A 22,470-nucleotide genomic window follows, 5' to 3' on the forward strand; every position below is an offset into this window, starting at 1 on the left:
TCTATTTACAATAGCCAGGACATGGAAGAAAAACTAAGTGTCCATCGACAGATGAATGGATAAAGAAGGTGTGGCACATATATACAATGGAATATTACTCAGCCATAAAAAGAAATGAAATTGAGTTATTTGTAGTGAGGTGGAAGGACCTAGAGACTGTCATACAGAGTGAAGTTAAGTTAGAAAGAGAAAAACAAATACCGTATGCTAACACATATATATGGAATCTAAAAAAAAAAAAATGGTTCTGAAGAACCCAGGGGCTGGACAGGAATAAAGATGCAGACGCAGAGAATGGACTTGAGGACATGGGGAGGGGGAAGGGTAAGCTGTGACAAAGTGAGAGAGTGGCATGGACATATATACACTACCAAATGCAAAATAGATAGCTAGTGGGAAGCAGTCGCATAGTACAGGGAGATAAGCTCAGTGCTTTGTGACCACCTAGAGGGGTGGGATAGGGAGGGTGGGAGGGAGACGCAAGAGGGAGGAGATATGGGGATATATGTATACGTATAACTGATTCACTCTGTTATACAGCAGAAACTAACACACCATCGTAAAGCAATTATACTCCAATAAAGATGTTAAAAAAAACTTTACTATATAGTGAAGGTTATAACTTAATATGTCTAAATCTACACCAGAAAACCCAAATGAAACACTGTCCTAGTTACAGGTACAGTCACTTGGTGCCACTTTATGCACTGGATTACAATCATGTACCCCCTCGGATGTAACCTCCATTAGGGCAGAGCCCATATCTATCCTGCTTACAACCGTATTCCCAGTGTCTAGTGCATACCAGGTACCTAAGAGACTGTTCTTTCTTAGTTATTAAAAATATTCCTAGTTTAAAATATATTCTTTCTTTCTTTAATATCAGATAAAAATACTCTTTTGTAGATTTTTCCATTGTATATTTTACAATATGGCAAAAATATATCATTACTAATGCTTGAAACACTTAGTTATGCACTAAGAAAGAAGATATAATTTTAGCTATTTTATTGTACTTATATGCTAAATTTACCCATTCAATCTTGAAAATGAGAAAAATTTTAATAGTGTACAATTCACTTTCTGTGAGCTATCTTTTATTGGTCTCTAGCTCTAGCCCTTCAACTTGAAATGAGAAACATTCACACTTGGACCAATATCCATCTTATAATTCCAAACGGCACATTTTCCAGTTGAAAATTCCCATGTTTAAAAGCAGTTGTGTTATTCCCCCAAAACTGAGCGTTCTCATTTGCTCACAATATAATAAAATATCCTTAATTGAAATGAAAATATCTTTACTCTTCAGTTACCTAAAATGACATATCTTCAATCATGATGTAATGAAAACAATTTTCTTAAACTAACAATACAAAAATTAAGAACAACATGTTCTTGAAGACCCAGAAGTATTCAAACCACCACGCCAGGAAAATGCTGGCTTTACAAAATTAATTTAATATTCAAATATTTTATCATTCTTATCTCACGAATATTACAAAGTCACTAAATATAGTACAGATTTTCAGAACTGTCTTTCCCAAGAAGATATAATGTGACTATGATATAATATATTGGGAAATTTTTAAAGTTTTGTTTAAACGATTAGTGAGTATTCCCCTCCACCTACCTTTTCCACTCTGGGCTGCAACCTAGTTTTACAGGTTTTAATAGTGTTTCCAAATTCCCAACAGATATTAAATTTGGGGGATTTGGAAATGAGAAAGTAGGATTCCTGAAAACATAAGTTATTCCTAAAATACTTCCAATATTCTTCATATTCTTTACTCATTAGTATGAGTAATTAAAGACTGTTTAATAAGAAATATCATTTTAAGTAATACAGGCATACCCCGTTTTATTGTACTTTGCTTTACTGCTTTTTGCAGATGTTGCGTTTTTTATAATTGAATGTTTGTGGCAACCCCGAGTCAAAAGCAAGTCCATCAGCACTGTTTTCCAACAGCATTTGCTCACTTTGTGTCTCTGTGTCACATTTTGCTATTTCCACCAGTGAAAAGATTACAACTTGATGAAGGCTCAGATGATGGTTAGAATTTTTTCACAATAAAATATATATATATATATTTTTTGTGGTACGCGGGCCTCTCACTTTTGTGGCCTCTCCCGTTGCGGAGCACAGGCTCTGGACGCGCAGGCTCAGCGGCCATGGCTCATAGGCCCAGCCGCTCCGCGGCATGTGGCATCCTCCCTGACCGGGGCACAAACCCGTGTCCCCTGCATCGGCAGGCGGACTCTCAACCACTCCGCCACCAGGGGAGCCCAATAAAATATTTTTAATTAAGGTATGTACACTGTATTTTTAGACATAATGCTATTGTATGCTTAACAGACTACAGTACAGTGTAAGTATAACTTTTATGTGTACTGGGAAATCAAAAAATTCATGTGACTTGCTTTATTGCAATATTCGCTTTATTGTGGTGGTCTGGAACTAAACCTGCAATATCTCTGAGGTGTGCCTGTATTTACGAAGAACTTTAGCCTACAAAGAATATTACAACACTGGAAACTGCCAGCAAACATTATTAGGTACTATTTCTAATAACCTAACATTTGGGTCTCTTACCATGCTAAGAGCACTACATAGAACCACAAATTAAAATTACCAGTTTATGATCTTATTTTGCTTCTAAGTTATTCCTTGAAATACCATTAATATACTTTATATATAAAGTGAATAATATTTATTATATTTACATTGTTATGTACCTTGTAAACAGCAGATAGGGCCACAAAACACATAACACGGCTACAGCTACAAAGAAGACCGACTAATTGAAGGGTGACTGCCCTCCTCCTCCTCTTTTATATGAATACGCATGGCACTGTCACCTATTCATTCTTATTTAAATGCTCCTTCTCCATGAAATGTGCTTCCCTGTCATACCTACTCTTTTTTGAGGCCTCTCTTCCCTTTTAATTAAACCCTTTCCTCTTCCATACCCTATGCAGCAAACCCCACTGCCTCCTAGGCCACTTACCAGACCACTGTATTGACCTGATTTTACGTAAAATACCCCCAATCTTCACCTATGTTACAAGTTTTAAGAAGATTCATGTTTAAATCTTTTCACATCTTCAGAGCTTAAAGCAGTGCTCTGAGTAGATCAGAGGTATTTGGTTACTGTTATTATGGTAGGCAGGATGTATGTAGTCTGTTCCTCTATACTGCTCTATACTTTCCAGAGCTTTTATAGTGGGCTACTAATACTTGGAAAACATCAAAGAGTTTCATTAAAGAGAGTCATAAAATTTAACATCAAAAAAAACAAACAACCCAATTAAAAAATGGGCAGAGGACCTGAACAGACATTTTTCCAAAGAAGACATACAGATGGTTAACAGGCATATGAAAAGCTGCTCAACATCACTAATCATCGGGGAAATGTAAATCAAAATTACAAGGAGATATCACCTCACACCTGTCAGAATGGCTATTATCAAAAAGACAACAAATAACAAGTGTTCACAAGGATGTAGAGAAAAGGGAACCCTCATGCACTACTGGTGGAAATGTAAATTGGTATAGCCACTATGGAAAACACTATGGAGGTTCCTCAAAAAACTGAAAATAGAACCACCATACAATCTAGCAATTCCACTTCTAAGTATTTTTCCAAAGAAAAACACCAATTCAAAAAGAGACACGCACCCCCTATGTTCACTGCAGCATTATGTACAATAGCCAAGATGTGAAAGCAACCTAAGTGCCCATCAATAGATGAATGGATAAAGAAGACAGGTGTGTATTGTGTGACATACACAATGGAATATTACTCAGCCATAAAAAAGGATCAGGGCTGCCCTGGTGGTGCAGTGGTTGAGAGTCCGCCTGCTGATGCAGGGGACACGGGTTCGTGCCCCGGTCCGGGAAGATCCCATGTGCCGCAGAGCGGCTGGGCCCGTGAGCCATGGCCGCTGAGCCTGCGCGTCTGGAGCCTGTGCTCCTCAACGGGAGAGGCCACAACAGTGAGAGGCCCGCGTACCGCAAAAAAAAAAAAGAATTAAATCTTGCCATTTGTGACAACATAGACGGATCTAGAGGGTATTATGATAAGTGAAATAAGTCAGACACAGAGAGACAAATACCATATGATTTCATTTATAAGTGGAATCTAAAAAACAAAACAAATGAACAAACATAAAAAATTTTAAAAAAACAGACTCATAGATGCAGAGAACAAACTGGTGGTGCCGGAGGGGAGTGGGTGGGGAATGAGTGAAATAGGTGAGGGAGATTAAGAGGCACAAATTTCCAGTTACAAAATAAATGAGTTATGGGGATGAAATGCACAGCATTGGGAATATATTCAATAATACTATGGGACTTCCCTGGTGGTCCAGTGGTTAACACTCTGCGCTTCCACTGCAGGGGGCGCAGGTTCGATTCCTGGTCGGGGAACTAAGATCCCACGTGCCACGTGAGGCAGACAAAAATAAATAAATTAATTAATTAAAAATTTAAAAAATAAAATTAGGCCTGGAAATTAAAATAATAATAATATTGTAATAGCTTTATATGGTTACACATAATTACTAGACTTCTTGTTGTGATCATTTTGTAATGTACAGAAATGTCGAATCACCATATTGTACACCCAAAACCAATACAGTGTTGCAGGTCAATTATACTTCAATAATAAAAAAAATACAATAAAATAATAATAGAGAGAGTCATAAATGGTAAGACCTTTTGTTAAAAGGGAAATTCTGAAATATACTTAAATCTGACAATAATAAAATGAATTACAAAGTAAGAACAGTGGAGACTGTAGTTCCCATTACAGAAAGCTTCATTTCTGAGGCAGCAAACAGATTTCCTTAATTAACCCATTCAAACCCTTTCAAAACTCCAAATTCTGTGCTCTGAGACAAAAATCATATTAAAGATTCATTTTCCCATAATGAAAACCTTACAAACATTTGCAAATATTGTGCTATGGAAAATATCTTACTACTTACACCGAGTTCCAGTTTTTCTGGAGTGTGACTGTGTCCAAAGGAAACAAAGCTATAACTGAATGGAGGGAGAAGGACTGGAGGGGGGAGAGGGTGAGGATGCACCTCAGGAAGGTAGATTTCTTAATGGGTACTACTGTACTGCCCCAAGGAAGCAGGGCCCTACTGAAGTTCTAGAATAGCTGGGATATAGTCAGTGAATTCCTACAGATTAACCTATATTAAACAAATATTAAGTGCCTATTTTGTCAGGCACTGTTTTAGGCAATGAAGAAGCTAGATTCTATGAAAAGTTTAAGACACATTTAAAAATAATTCATGATTTACATAAAAATATACAAGCATGTTAAACTAATGTGATGAGAAACTACGAAAGCACTAATTTTCATAACTTGAATCTATAGCAAACATGTGTGAAAATCAACTTTACCTTATATTTCATCTTGGGACATGAATGAATGTAGAAACCCATATAGTAATAGCTGAGTTGAGGTGTTTTCTCATGAAGCTGCCTAGTAAAAGTAATTTCTCTGCCAAAAGAAGAATAAAGATCAAGGTACAGTTAAATTTAGTTCCAAAATTCAAAGTACTGTACAATTTGGTAACACATATTTGATAAAATCTGACATTAAGCTATCAAAATAAAAATCCAAGTGTTGAAAGAAAAACAATTTTAAAAACACTTTAAGATGACTTTTACTAAAGAGACACCAAAGAAAAGCATATTATTTTAGCAAATGCACCGAAGTTCTGGTTTTACTCTTTATTGGGCATAGCAGTGTATCTAAAATTCAAAGAGCATAAAAGTACAAAGATCTATTTAATACAATTCCTTATTATTCATTACCACCTGGAGTTCTCAAAGACTGGATTTATCAGGTTAAAAACAGTACAACAAATTTTAGAAAGCTCAAAACCCAACAAATTTCAGGAAGAATACTACTATGACCATTTACATGCAAACACTTTCAACTATATATGACATATTACTCTCTATGTCCAGATACTACTTTAATATTTATTTTCTCTAAAACTAAAGAGGGGGGAAAAAACCATGCTATCTCACTGCCTTTTCTCTATTTGTTGGCACAGGCAAGGATTAATTGAAAAAAGAAGCTGTCAGCAATGCCTATGTTCGACGTGGTTTTAATTTGTATCCGGATAAATCTGGGCACAGAATTTCATCCTACTTGTCCAACTGAATGACCGCTTGTGTTCGAGAACTTTAAGCAAAGCTTCGGTACATTTCTAAAGTATGAGAAAAATTGTTTTGTTTTTATGTTTGTTTCTTGAAGGTTTTAATTTCCTTTTCTTTTTCTTTGTTTTTAGTAGCAATGGATGCTTGAAATCCAAGGAGAGATTTATTTTTTAAGGGAACAGTCTGTGCATTTTGCAAGTTCAAATTTAAAGCATTGAAGGGTCGTTACCCTAAAAATTCATCTTTACAACAAAAGTATTTCTAAATCCAAACAGACTGAACATTATTAGGCTAAAACAGAATAGATCCTATTATTCTCAGAACTAACCCACTCTTAAGGTTCAAACTGAGGAAGAATGCAATGATACGGCAAGCAATGTAGGACCACCCAGCTCTGATGAGGACTGCAATACCCAACGGCCCTCCTTTACTCGGCCCTGCTCATCTCAGTTAACTGCAGCACCACTCCACCACCAAGCTGTTCAGGCCCCAAGCCTATGATCCACACTTAATTGTTCTCTTCCTCTCACCCCTGTGTCCAACCCATCAACAAGTCCAGTTGGCTCTATCTCCAAAATATACCGTGAATCTGACCATTTCTCACCACCTCCACCTCAGGTATTTTGGTCCAAGCCACCATTAGGCCTCCCTTGGACGACTCTAACAGCCTCCCAGATAGATTTCCAGTTTCCACTCTGGCCCCTCCATAACCTCACAGAGCAGTCTAAGTAGTCTTTTGCAAAATTAATCAGGCGAGGTAACCTCTCCAAACCCTTCACCCTCACACTGGGTTGGTATCACACTTAGATAAAATCCAACCTCCTTACCACTACCTATAAGCCCTTCTCCATTTGTCCCCTCATCAACACCACCTGCCTTGCTGCCATCCTTGCACAGCACTGTCTAGGTTCTACCCCATTTCCTAGCCCATAAGGCCTTCCCTTCCTTCTCTTCATTCCAACGACCTCAGGGCACTTGGACTTGCTACCTTTGACCTGGACGTCTATCCTCAGATTTTTACATAGCTGGCTCCTATTCTTCTTTCTTGGCTTTTCAGAGAGGTCTTTCCTAACCACCCTATATAAAAAGGGCCTCATGCCTACTACCATAATTTCATTTTTGTCACAGCACAACAGAGTCTCTAAAATTATGTTGTCAGTTTTCTAATTTACTGTCTGCTTTGACAAAGCTGGAAACCCTGTCTTATTCACATCTACAAATAGTTCCAGGACACACAGACTGTGCTCAAATAAACATCTGTTAAGAAATTAATTATATTTCTAAAATTCATCTTGCTAAAAAAAAAAAAAGGAAATAAATTCCATGCTCATGATCCCCAATTCAAACATTTTTAAAATCTGTAGACTAGATTACATAAAAATCTAGTAATCTGTAATCTTGATTACAGATTAAAATATAAAAACTCTTTATTGACTGTACGATTGCTTAAGAAACTGAAGAAATGGAGGAAAAATTTAACAGGCTTCACTGAAATACATTAAAATCAGTAATGGAACTGGCAACTTGTAACCTACTCTCCCCAGTTTTGCTTCATAATGTCAGTCTCCTGGCTGCCTTTCCTCTTCCATAAACTCAGCAATTCAGATTCTCAAGAGCATGGAAACAGATGCAGTGGCAATCTCCTCACTCTCCACTGACCCCAACTTTCGTGCTCTCAGGCTCCTCTACTACCTCCTCAAAGCTCTCCAGCTCCAGAACTTTCAAGAGATATACCAAGCAACAAATAGATTGCCGGGAACAAATTTTGTTGGGAATTATTTGCTATCTCAAATGCAGTGGGATTTCTATATCTCTTTGTTTATTGAGAAATGAAATATTTCATACAGAGGCTGGGATTTATTATCTAAGAATAAATATCATTCTTAACATTTATCTGAGAAATCTAGACAAATCCATGCCTACACATTGTAAAGTGAGAGCTACATAAATAAAAGAAGAAAATGGTAATAATTTCAAAGTACGGACTGATTCTGATACAAAGAAAAAGTATCTTTTCTGAAATACACACTTCTAAAGTTACAAAATGTGAATGCTTTAAATTATCAGTTCTAATTTCACAAAGAGTTAAAAGATACTACAAAGAATCATGGATGTTTTTTAATTAGTTTATACAAAATGTAATTAAATACATAAGAAAAAGAAAAGATTATTACAAGGATCAGTCATAAACATTGTATATTTTTTAATTTGCTATGTAACTTGGCATTAAGATAGGTCACGTTGAAAATATCAATATTGTGTGCCACTGAAAAACACAGATATATCAATTATAGACCATATATTTTTTTTAATCAACTAGTGATTTAAAAAAAAATCAACTCTCCTACTTTTATAATTCAGAGAAAAGCACATACCCGGTAAATAAAATAATCTCAAAGTATATTTTACCAAGATGTGAAAAACGTGACCATCAGAGACAAAGAATAGGAAAAGCAAAGAGAAAAAAGTGATAAAGAGGGAGAAAAAAGAGACTCAGGCTCCCAAACAACAGAAAAATAATTCTCAACGCTCCTTCCTCCTCTATCACATGTATATGCAGACAAGCAGCAATAAAAATAAAAACAAATATTTTCATGAAACAAGACCCCACTCTCTTCATTATTAGGATAATGCACCTAAAAACATCTGTGCTGTGTTGCATATATTTGCAGCCATGGACATAAAAAGGAAATCATCTTTCAATGAGGTCATAGACTCAAGTGGTCAGTCAGGGACTCTCTGGTCCTGTTCTATATACTATATATAACTGTATATTTCTTCCAACAGACTGCCATTGCTTTAATTCGTTTACACCAGATTCACATAACCTTTAATTAATTATAAAAAAATATATATACAATAGTAATGACAAGAGAAAATATATAAGTAATGTAACATTTAAAAAACATTATGTGGCTCTGACAGGGGAGCTTAAATAAATGCATAAACTAAACAACAAAAGCATCACAGTGACTTCTCATACATTAGACCAGATGGATACCTTAAAAAGCTAGGGAATTACCATCAGACACTGTGGCCTCAGTTCTAAAAGTGGTATTTCTAAATACCAATATATAAGAGACTACTAGAGCAACAAATGATTATGTACTATCCAACAGGATTTCTACTGTTTATAATAAAATATAATCAAATGAAGAATTATTTGAAGTTGTATATGACCATTACAATTGTCAAAAGCAATCTTACCGGAGTGCAGAGTAGACACCCAAAGACAGAAACGAATAATCAGGATCGTAGTACAAATATACAGATGAGACACAGTATGGAAGGATGTCAATCACCCCCACAGCAATGATCTTTCCATCAAGCCAATACTGCTGGTGAAAGGAACCATAACCACAGTCTGGTCCATTAGGGGTATTCTCTGCCTGTGAAAAGGTAGACACACAAACATGAACAGTTTGTCATTTTTCTCTTTATATTAAAAATCTTAATAATTAACCTCTTCTACTTGTATTTTACTCAGGTTAATTAAGTCCTAAAGTTTCCTCTTTGTTGCCATCATCTTCCAGCTCTCAGAAGAGTCATACCCTGAAAAACTTTTTAGGTGTAGAAATGCTGAAGGAACAAAAGAATAGAGAAAAAACCAACTTAAGATTTTTTTCAACTTGTTTTAAAATTTGCCGTAGGAAATATAAAATCTACAGGATAAGTAAATACTGTTAAACTCTATTCTTCTGTTCTACACCAAAGTTGGGAAAGAAATGGTAAATGAGAGAAAGATGGAGAACATAAAGGCAAAGATTGAGTGCGAACAGGAGAACTATCCCTACGCTGCCAGCCAGGCCTGATCTGTGGCCACCCCTGCACTCATAAGGCATAGGAGCTCATAATTTTTTCTAGGTAAGAGTTCCTGTGTAAGTAAGTGCTATGACATTTCTCCCTATTAGCCAAAGGAAAGCAAAAGTTATTTCCTTATCATTATTTTAATATACCTATAATCCCACAGAAGAAAATCCCACAAATTTTTGCCAAAGATATCTAGAGATTTCAGAGTATAACCATTTTCTGTAAATAGTTAGTTGAATGATATTTCTCATTTTAAAGTTCAACATGAACTTAAATGAAACTGTTATTAAAAGAAAACCTTATAATGAAAATTATGAAGCACCATAAAAAACGCTTTGCTAGAGACTGAATGAACGTTAGAGATGAAAAATTTAAGTGAACAAATACAACAAAACTTGTGTATCATGCTCACACACTTAAAGTCACAGAGAGTGTGTACGGGAAAAAAAGCTAGGTGGAAATAAAGGAAAATGAAAAAGCAGGTTTGCTAATACTAAAACCAGAAAAAGACATTACAAGACAGGAAATCTACAGAACAATCTCTCATGAACATAGATGCAAAAATCCTCACCAAGATACTACCAAATCAAATTCAACAATGTATAAAAAGAATTATACACCAGGACAAAGTAGGATTAACTCCAGGTATGCAAGACTGGTTCAACATTAGAGAAGTAATTAAAAAAAAAGAAAAGCAATTAATGTAATCTAACCATGAAAAGAGGCTAAAAGAAAAATCATATGATCATATCAATTGATAGAGAAAACACATCTGACAAAATCCAATACCCATTCATGACTAAAAGCTCTCAGCAAACTAGGAATAGAGGAAAACTTCATCAACTTTATAAAGAACATATACAAAAAAATCTACAACTGGGCTTCCCTGGTGGCGCAGTGGTTGAGAGTCCGCCTGCCGATGCAGGGGACACAGGTTCGTGCCCCGGTCCGGGAGGATCCCACATGCCGCGGAGCGGCTGGGCCCGTGAGCCATGGCTGCTGAGCCTGCGCGTCCAGAGCCTGTGCTCCGCAACGGGAGAGGCCACAGCACTGAGAGGCCCGCGTGTTGCACAAAAAAAAAAAAAAAAAAAAAAAATCTACAACTGACATCAGACTTAATGGTAAGAAACTGGATAATCGCCCCCTAAAATTGGGAACAAGGCAATGATATCCCCTCATTACTCCTGTTCAATATCATACTGGAAATCCTAGTTACTGAAAAGGAAGTAATACATACAGATTGGGAAGGAAAAAAATAAAACTGTCTTTGTTCACAAATGACATGACATGCTATGCAGAGAATTCCAAAGAATCAACAACAAAAATTGAAACTAATAAGCAATTACAAGAATGTTATAGGGTAAAAGGTTGATATACAAGTCAATTGCTCCCCTATATACTAGCAATGACTGGAATTTGAAATTAAAAACACAATACTATTTACAAAACCACCAAAAAATTATACACCTAAGTATAAATCTAAGAAAATATTAATACATACAGAATCCATACGCCAAAAAAACCTACAAAACTATGACGAATGGAATCAAAATGTAAACAAATGGAAGATATTTTATGTTCATTTTGATTGAGATGTCCACTCTTCCCAAGTAGGTCTCCAGATTTAATTCAATCTCAATCAAAATCCTAGCAACTTATTTTGTGAATATTGACAAATTAATTCTAATGTTTATATGGAAAGGAAAAAGAGCCAGAATACCAACACAATACTGAAGAACAACAAAGTTGAAGGACTGACACCACTTGATATCCAGACTTACTATAAAGCTACAATAATCGAGATAGTGTGATATTGGTGAACGAACAAATGAAACAGCAGAACAGAAAACAGAACCCAGAAATAAACCCACATAAATATAGTCAACTGGCCTTTGACAAAGAAGCAAAGATAATCCAAGAGAGAAAGGACAGTCTATACAACAAATGGTGCTGTAACAACTGGACATCCAAATACAAAAACAGCAATATCTAGTCACAGACCTTACCCCTTTCAAAAAAATTAACTAAAAATGTATCATAGACTATGTAAAATGCAAAACTACAAAACTTCTAGGTGATAAGCAGGCAAAGATCTAGGTGACCTGGGGTTTGGCAATGAATTTTAAGATACAACACCAAAAAGGACAATCCATGAAAGAACAATTGACAAGCTGGACATCATTAAAATTAAAAACCTCGAGTCTGTGAAATGCATTGTTATGAGAATAACAAGTCAAGCCACTGACTGGAGAAAATCTTGCAAAACATATCTCATAAGGAACTGCTATTCAAAAATATACACTCTTAAATTTCAACAATGAGAAGACAAACAACTCAATTAAAAACCAAGATATCTAAGGAGATGCTTTACCAAAGAAGATGTGCAGATGGCAAATAAGCATATAAGATGCTCAAATAAATAAATAAATAAATGTGCACAGCATCATTTGTTGTTAGGAAACTGAAATTTAAAAAACAATGAGAGGGCTTCCCTGGTGGCGCAGTGGTTAAGAATCCACCTGCCAGTGCAGGGGACACGGGTTCGAGCCCTGGTCCGGGAAGATTCCCACATGCCGCAGAGCAACTAAGCCCGTGCGCCACAACTACTGAGCCCATGTGCCACAACTACTGAAGCCCGCACGCCTAGAGCCTGTGCTCCGCAACAAGAGAAGCCACCGCAATGAGAAGCCCACGCCCCACAACGAAGAGTAGCCCCCGCTCGCCACAACTAGAGAAAGCCCGCGTGCGGCAACGAAGAACCAACACAGCCAAAATTAAATACATAAATAAATAAATTTATAAAAAAATAAAAACTAATGAGAGTACTATACAACTATTAGAATGGCTGAAATCCAATAACCTGTATATCAAATGTTGATGAGGATGCAGAACAACAGGAATTCTCATTCACTGATGATGGAAATGTAAAATGGTACAGACACTTTGGTAGAGGCATAAGCTACCAAGCCAAACTCACACACAAAATGGAGAAATCTTAAATACATATTGCTAAGTGAATGAAATCAGTGTGAAAGTGCTACAGAGACTGTATGATTCCAATTACATTCTATAAAAGGCAAAGCTACTGAGACAGTAAAAAGACCAGTGGCTGCCAAGAATTTGGGGGTTTGGGGGAGGATGAATAGATGAAGCACAAGGGACTTACAGGATGAAACTGTTCTGTATAATACTGTAGTAGTGCATACATGACATTATGCACTTGTCAAAACTCATAGAATTTTACAACACAAAGCGTGAGCTTTAATATATGCAAAGTGAAAGAAAATTAGGAGGGTAAGGGATCCCAAGAAGGAATGCAGATGGTGACAAGAGAATCTATCTGTATACACATGAAAAAATCTTACTGAAAGAGGCTGGGGAGAGGAAATGTGCTGACCTAAGAAACTTTGGGGGTCTATAAGAATAAAGGCAAAAGGAAATCTGCACATAAGCATTGTATTCTACCTGATAAAGTTGTTTACCACGAGGACTACAGGTTAACAATTCTGATACTGGTGTACATGTATACTGGAATTGAACAACTAAGTAAACGGACAGCGGATGCGGATGGTAGGAGCCAAGAGTCTCACTACTGGAATGGAAATTTACAGATAAGCAAGGGGAAGAGGCTAGAATGATCCATGGGGCCATGGATTCGAGCTGGAGACATGAATACGAACTCATGAATAGCTTAATACAGACACAGATGGTCACATAAAGAAATATTTATAGGTATGCATATACCATAGATATATTCATACAAGGGTTTAGTATATGCACATTTATTTCTTTGCTTTGTCAGATGAGAAGACCTAAAAAAACAACAACCCAGGGGCTTCCCTGGTGGCGCAGTGGTTGAGAGTCCGCCTGCCGATGCAGGGGATGCGGGTTCGTGCCCCGGTCCGGGAAGATCCCACATGCCTCAGAGCGGCTGGGCCCGTGAGCCATGGCCGCTGAGCCTGCGCGTCCGGAGCCTGTGCTCCGCAACGGGAGAGGCCACAACAGTGAGAGGCCCGCGTACCACAAAAAAAAAAAAAAACCAACAACAACCCAGTAGCAGCAAACATACCTAACACACAAATCTTGGTTTCTAATATCATTCTGCAATAAAAAGAACCAGGGCTGTGTGGAGAAAGGGCTGATTCCAGGGCTGGGGCAGGAAATATACAAGATAAGCCTAGAGCACCTCACGGTGCCAGAAAATAAGGAAGTGCACAAAAAAACAAAAACAAAAAGCAAACCCACACTGCTGGAGGTATATCCAAGGGGCACAGGAGTCAACCCAAAGAGCTCCCAATGGCAAAAGCTGGAACAATTTGAGCAACAAAATAAAGTAGTGTTGGATTATAACCCACAATACAAAATAAATGTCCATGAGTCCATACTGATATAAATAATTGGATAAACTAATAAATGAGGCAGAACAGACAAATCTCCCATGCAGAATTCCAAAAAGTTTATGCAGATACTCTGCCTAAAGGTAGGGAAGCATAATTCCCCACTACTTAAGTGTGAGCTGCACAGTGACTTTTTTCCCAAAAATACGGTATGGGGGGGGGGGAGTAACTGCGTGGGTGATCAAGGTAAACAACAACAAACAAGAGAAAAGTTACTAAGGTGCTCGGAGCATCAGTGATTTCTAAAACTTCCACTGCTGTAGCTAAAATGGTGCTTGGGTAGTAAATACATCTTTAACCTTTTAAGAGCTTCCACTAACTACCAATATTATAATAAACTATGTCAAACCCTGGTTTTAGCATTCACTGTCACATATAGCACTGCTCTTTAAAAAATCATTACTGTTTCTCTAGAAACACATAGTTTGAAGAGCAGAACAGATAAGCAAAGAGAAGCATTACCCAAAAGGAAAACAGAAAGGATATTAACCTGTTGAATCTACAACACCTGAATTAATGCCAATACTCTAAATTGCTCATAGACTTGAAGCCTAATCACTTGTCTCAGAAACTAGAATGCTCCAACTATGTAATAAAAAATAAACAAATGCCTACATATTAAAGAACTTTATGAAAACCACCTTTTAAATGAATGCCCTGAGGTTCATAGGAATGAAGCTCCCTGTCTTTAAAAATAATCATGCAGGACAGCAACCACTGCAGTGACACAGAGACAGAGAAGCTGTCAGTTCATGGTATGGAAGGTGGGGAGCCTGTCAAACGTCAGAAAACCTCCAAGTCAAAGCTGATTGAATGACTCTGAAATGAGTCTAAATTCTTCCATGATTTCAGTTTAGTGTGTCATTCTAGGACTCATTGGATCAAATGAGTGCATTCGTTCATTCATTTAAAATGTTATTTATTAAGGACATAATAAGTATGGACTCAATAAGCATATTCTCAATAAATAACCAATATAATATTAACCCTAAATATAAATCAGTCCTATTTGTTGTACCAGCTTGAAATATTTTTTTCAAACTGCAATAACCTTCTCAGTTGCCAGTTTTCATCACTTCTCTCATTCCCTGGACCTCCCATTTAATAACCTGCTTCCATTTACTTCACTGGTTCGTTCTCCTATGAGTCCAGTCATGACCAACTTGTCCTACCACAGGCATTATTCCCATCTCTCAATTCACATGAAAGTTGGGGGTCTTCCCCATCTGCAAAGCACTTCATATAGATATGGGCTATTTTATAATCATTTAGGAGAGAATAAGCCATATAAGCATCTACTCTGACCCCCATCCCATCACCTGAGGAAACCAGAAATCCAGGAGTCAATTAAGCAATAAAACGATCATAAAACCATGGAGTTATTAAATGACACACAAACTGGCCTCCTAGCCCCTAAGTCAATGCTAGATAAGAAAATCAGCTACTTTTAAACACTTCTAAATAAACTCACTTTTCAAATATCCCTCATCTATCCAAGTCAGTAAATAAAGCAGCATGAAAAACAAAGTGTTTCAATGCATGGTTAAAAATTTTTTTCTTAAAACCTGCTTTGCTGTACTCCTTTTGTTTCCATCATGTTTTCTGACAATTAAAATATGAATGATTTCTTCTTCTCCCTTGTGGGGTCCTCACTGACCTAATTTTTATTTATTTTTTTATTTTAATTTTATTTTATTTTTTTGCGGTATGTGGGCCTCTCACTGTTGTGGCCTCTCCCGTTGCGGAGCACAGGCTCCGGACGCGCAGGCTCAGCGGCCATGGCTCACGGGCCCAGCTGCTCCGCGGCATGTGGGATCTTCCCAGACCAGGGCATGAACCCGTGTCCCCTGCATCGGCAGGCGGACTCTCAACCACTGCGCCACCAGGGAAGCCCTGACCTAATTTTTAAAAAAAGATTTCAAAAATGGAAGATGCTCCAAGTAAAGGGAGATAAGAAGCTATTTTCCTAACACTACATCTGAAACATCAGCACTACTGGTTAACAATGATCTGCTAGTCTCAATTTGGTAAGTTAATCAATACTTTCAAGCTTTTCAACAAGTACTCGGCGGCTGTGGAAAATGGATTGGAAGTGAACCTGAAATACTGATTCCCTTAGCCCTCTTTGCAGCTGGAATAGCCAGGGCCCCCAGATCACTCACTTCTGGCTGGGAAAGTCTGAAAAAAAGTTGGTGTCTAACACCATACACTAAGCTGACCTAACTAACATGCTTGATGTCTGTCTATGCACACACACATTTGCTGAATCAGTTCTATCCTTCCATCTGGCATAAAACTGCCATAATACAATTTCTTTCCCTCAAACAGAATCCCTTAATTCAAATTAGGTCATACTTTAAAACAAGGAAAAAACACAAGAGTTTGAGGGACAGAGTAAAGGAGAGAAAAACAGAAAGAACAACAGTTAGATCTGTGAAGTCAGAAACCAGCAGGACGCTTGGACTGGATCTCCAGTCATTCAGCAATATCCTTAAAACCCAGACTCACTGAACTTTATCATGCCATATGCTTCAACATGCTATTATTTGGATATCTGTTGATTACAAATGTGTTCATGAGTAGCAACTAGAAATTGTCTTCATTGTAAATTTAAACCATCAGCAAACACAGATGTGTCACCTTCACCTCCACTAGGTTCCAAAGAGCCATATCAGTCCGTCCCTTCAAGTAACTCTCCAAGGGGCTCAGTCCCCCAGTATTAGAGAGGCCTCCTAAGTCACTGACCAGTCTCTATTGATTGTTTTGAGAATCCTACTTCAACTCTTGGGATTGCTACATTTCTTTAACCCCTTACTTAGTTAAGGCCTTTTAATGGTTAATACTCTTCAAATGTCGCTTAAAAACACAAAAGGTGAGATAATGACAGATCATGCAGGAAAATACACACACTATTTGGGAAAGGGAAAGTAACAGCGGTGCTGCCTCAACGATACAGGCATCACGTAAATCAGTGACTCTCATACTTCTTGGTCTCAAAATCCCTTTACACTTACAAAACTCACTGAGGACTCCAAAGAACTTTTACTTATTGAACTGTATCTGTAGATATTTACCGTATTAAATATTAAAACTGAGCCTTTCAAAAATATGTACTTGTTAATTCACTTAAAAATAACAATTAACCCAATACATGTAAAATTAACATATTTTGTTTAAAAATTACTGTATTTTCCAAAACCAAAAAAAAAAAAAAATCTAGTTGAAAGAATGGCACTGTTTACGTTTCTGCAAATCTCTTTAATGTGTGGCTTACAGAGGACAGCTGTATTCTCATACATGCTTCTGCATTTAATTTGTAGCCTTTGGAAAAAATCCCCAAACACTCATAATAGAATGAGAGAGGAAAAGGCTAATTATAAAATAATTTAGACCTTGAGAAGCCCCTGAAAAGGCATCAGGGACCACCAGAGGCTGCAGGACCACACTTCTGAGAACAATTCACATAAATGTATTTTTTAAATGTAGGTAGAGGAGTCTATAAACTGTAAACTGCAAACAGAAAGGGAGCAGGTTATAGTGACTTGAGGCCAGGATTCGGAACCAAGATATCTGGATTTGAGCCCTAACTTCACTCACTGTACATTTTCTGGCTATTTTATCTTAGCAAGACGATAACTTGACTTTTAAAAGTATCAATTTATGAATTTTTAAAACAGGAATCATACTACTAAGCACCCTCAAAGGTAGCTGTGAGAAACAAATGACAACATACAAACACTTTGCAAGTATGAGCAAATTTGAGTCCATTTTTGTTTTTAAGGGGTCTGAATGACACATCCTAAAAGACTGTGTCTATGAAATTATATCAGTAGCTCATTTAATAGCAAAGTTATATAAACTAACAGAAGCTATCAATTTCCTCACAAGTCAGTAATGTGATTCGCAACATTTAATAGTTTAGCTTTCTCATGCCCACAGCTTGTCACAGTTTTAGATAACTGAAAGAATAAGCGAAGTTATTTTTCAGCAGTTCCTCTATTTCAAGAATTCAGCTGACAACAGGAAAAATATAACAATAAAGCTCACCGCTAGCTATACAAAAGAAAACACATCTTAAATGCTGGGGAAGGATGGCATGGCTTCTGTGATTAATGAGCTGTGCGGTACAATACCAAAGGTACTCTGTAGAAATGACATCAATATTAATGGACCAATTCAGACTTCCAGCTAAATGGTTCCCAAAATGGGTGTATATTTACTCTGATAAAGTACACCTGTCTCCTGACCCACCTGCCTCCATGTGCTTCAGTTATGCTTAAAACAGACAACTGTTAAGACTCAAAGGAACAGGCAAAGGGGGAGTCATACTCCAGGCACCAGGGACAGCACTGGAGGGACTTACTCGTGGGTTCAAAGACTGGACGAGTGAAAGTCTTCAGGGGCTGTAAGAAAGCAGGACCTGTATTCCCCTCCCTGCTAAAGCATCCAAAAGTAACTCTCCGAAATCACACACCTGTTCACATAAAAATCCACGATTTGCCAACTGATGTCCTGAATTTTTTTTAAACAAGAGTTTATGGAGAATCCCAAAGGTAATCATTTTAAGCACCTGATTAAAAGTGCATTGCTTGAAAATAACTTATTCCTGCAACTATTTTACCTTTTGTTAACCGTTTCATGAAACACTACAAATAAACTTCAGATTCTTTTTTTTTTTTTTTTGCGATACGAGGGCCTCTCACTGTTGTGGCCCCTCCCGTTGTGGAGCACAGGCTCCGGACCCGCAGGCTCAGCGGCCATGGCTCACTGGCCCAGCGGCTCCGCGGCATGTGGGATCTTCCCAGACCGGGGCACGAACCCGTGTCCCATGCATCGGCAGGCGGACTCTCAACCACTGCACCACCAGGGAAGCCCTCAGATTCATTTTAAGAACAGAAACTCACGAAGACATTCAGATGGCCAAAAAGCACGTGAAAAGATGTTCAACATTGCAAATTATTACAGAAATGTAAATCAAAACTACAATGAGGTATCACCTCACACCAGTCAGAATGGCCATCATCAAAAAATCTATAAACAATAAATGCTGGAAAGGGTATGGAGAAAAAGGAACCCTCCTACACTGTTGGTAGGAATATAAATTGGTACAGCCACTATGGAGAACAGTATGGAGGTTCCTTAAAAACTAAACATAGAATTAACCATAAGACCCAGCAATCCCACTCCTGGGCATACACCCAAAGAAATCCATAATTTGAAAAGATACAAGCAACCCAATGTTCACTGCAGCACTATTTACAATAGCCAGGACATGGAAGCAACCTAAATGTCCATCAACAGAGAAATGGATAAAAAGGATGTGGTACATATATACAATGGAATATTACTCAGCCATAAAAAAAGAATGAAATAATTTCATTTGCAGCAACATGGATGGACGAGAAATTGTCATACTGAGTGAATAAGTCAGACAGAGAAAAACAAATATCATAATGATAGCGCTTATATGCGGAATCTAAAAAAATGGTACAAATGAACTTACTTACAAAATAGAAATAGAGTCACGGACGCAGGAAAACTTATGGTTACCGGGGGAAGCAGGGGGGGATAAACTGGGAGACTGGGATTGACATATACACCATACTGTTGATATATATAAAACAGATAACTAATAAGGACCTACTGTACAGCACAGGGAACTCTACTCAATACTCTGTAATGGCCTATATGGGGAAAGAATCTAAAAAAGAGTGGGGACTTCCCTGGGGACGCAGTGGCTAAGAATCTGCCTGCCAATGCAGGGGACACAGGTTCGAGCCCTGGGCCGGGAAGAGCCCACATGCCGCAGAGCAACAAAGCCCGTGCACCACAACTACTGAGCCCGTGTGCTACAACTACTGAAGCCCATGCACCTAGAGCCCGTGCTCCACATCTAGAGAAGCCACAGCAATGAGAAGCACATGCTCCGCAACAAAGAGTAGCCCCCGCTCACCACAACTAGACAAAGCTCGCGTGCAGCAACGAAGACCCAACACAGCCATAAATAAATAATAAACTAATTAATTAATTAATTTTAAAAATTAAAATAAAATAAGAGTGGATATATGTATATGTATAACTGATTCACTTCACTGCACAGTAGAAATTAACACATTTTAAATCAACTATACTCCAATAAAAGTTAAAAAAAAAAATCAAAGGTGTGCTAAACCAGTATAGCATCAACATTTACATGATTTCTTAAAAAAAAAAGATACAAAAACTAAATGTAAAAATGTGAAACAATATAGTCTATAAGAAATTAAAAATAATAAATTTAATTTGGAAAACGCAAATAGCAATACTCATGGTTAATATATCACATAGCTTTGCACAAGTGATTTAAAAACTGAATGCAACCAATTCCTAATTTTCTGGCAGACAATCAGTACACTAAAGATGGCTACCAAAACTAACACAATTCCGGGTTCACAGCTATATTGTATAGTAGATATAATAACAGTCTACCTGGAAAAAGACTCCAACCTTGTTTCCAGTTAATATCCAAAGTATGTGAAATTAAGGGCCAATTCTGAGAAAATATACGGTGGTTGGACATGTAGTTCCCACCAAGGAACATTCCATTAGAACAAAAGATCTGCTATTAAATGAGTTCTTGTTCCCCTGGCAAAATCCCACCTCCTGAAAAAGACAACTATAGCCTTGAACTAGTTAGGAACATTACCTAATGTTTAGCTACCAATATTCATTGTAATCTCCACCGGCAAGGAATATTTTACATTTTGAGGTTACATTTTTCTTCACTGATTCTGACAGTTAACACAAACTGCAAGTACTCTGATTTGATATTATACTAGATATCAATGTTTTATAGCCCATTTTATATTATAGGAGCCAAATTTACTGATCATAACCTTCAAAACACACAATTACCTTAGTTACATACATTTATAAATTAAATAATGCTAACTCTGTAATAAGACTGCACCAAAAATTTTAGCCTATACAGGCTTATTCTAATGTGATTATTTCCTATCATCACCTATATTTCAATCCAAAGGCAATTAAGTTTAAATGATCCTTAAAAAAGAAAAAAAAGTACACATAAAAGTAACAATATTTTGTTATTCTACTTTAAGCAACATTTTCTCTGCTCACAAAGGAAATACCTAAAAGTTAATTTTACTAAGTAATATAAATGACATAACATTTACAGCCTGAAGATTAGGAAGAATTCATTCACTCTTCCTATTCACACAATTCTCTCAGGTTGCAGTAGAGTACTTTATGCTAGTTAAACATCTAAAGGACTCAGTTTCATCAGAATCCCTGAGTTGGTGAAGATTATCCAGTCATTAGAGAGGAACACACTCTTTATATCGTCTGCCTCAATTTCTGCTGGTAATTGCAATAAAAAATACTCAGTAGCATCTAACCTGAAAATTTTAATCAGCTCATATTAAACAAGACCATGACATTTATAGCATAACAACTTCTATTCACTTCCAAACTGGGGAAAAAGAGCCAAATTAAAACAAAATTGTAGGGACTTCCCTGGCGGTTCAGTGGTTAAGACTTCACCTTCCAATGAAGGGGGTGTGGGTTCGATCCCTGGTCGGGAAGCAAAGATCCCACATGCCTCATGGCCAAAAAACCAAAACATAAAACAGAAGCAATATTGTAACAAATTCAATAAAGACTTTAAAAATGGTCAACATCAAAAAAATCTTTTAAAAATATTGTAAAATAAAATAATTATAGTAATCCATATAAAGAACTACTATGTAATAATTAAAAATGTTTACCAAGATTTTTAATAACATTATAAACATTTCTCCAAATTAAGTAAAAACATAACAATATAAAATGAGATGTATGATCCCAAGCATATGAAAAATTTCTATGTGTGTGTAACTACACACAAACTTGTAAAGATGGGGAAAAAGACATCCAATATTGTCAGTAGAGAGTTTATAATTTTATTCTTCTACTGTCCATATTTTAAAAATAAACAGTCTGTTATTTTTAATAACATACATTAATATATAATCAAAAAAGAGTTTTAAAATCCAAGGTTGAAGAATTACTAGTAAGTGCTAAATAGATGATTAATAGGTGAAA

At 37.0% G+C, this 22,470-nt stretch overlaps 1 protein-coding gene across 8 annotated transcripts in view; it reads right to left on the bottom strand.

The window, feature by feature from the left end:
- ATE1 (arginyltransferase 1) overlaps positions 1–22,470 on the bottom strand; it is a gene marked incomplete at its 5' end in the record, with an annotated part of 160,830 nt that overhangs the window by 75,840 nt on the left and 62,520 nt on the right. For all 8 annotated transcript variants that reach the window (XM_079715115.1, XM_079715112.1, XM_079715113.1 and 5 more), the window contains 2 exons: positions 5,414–5,513; positions 9,389–9,570. In XM_079715115.1, the coding sequence (XP_079571241.1) occupies positions 5,414–5,513; positions 9,389–9,570 (282 nt within the window). The remainder of the gene's footprint in view (positions 1–5,413; positions 5,514–9,388; positions 9,571–22,470) is intronic.

Source organism: Hyperoodon ampullatus (genome assembly GCF_949752795.1).
Source record: "Hyperoodon ampullatus genome assembly, chromosome: 1".
Lineage (NCBI taxonomy): Eukaryota > Metazoa > Chordata > Mammalia > Artiodactyla > Ziphiidae > Hyperoodon > Hyperoodon ampullatus.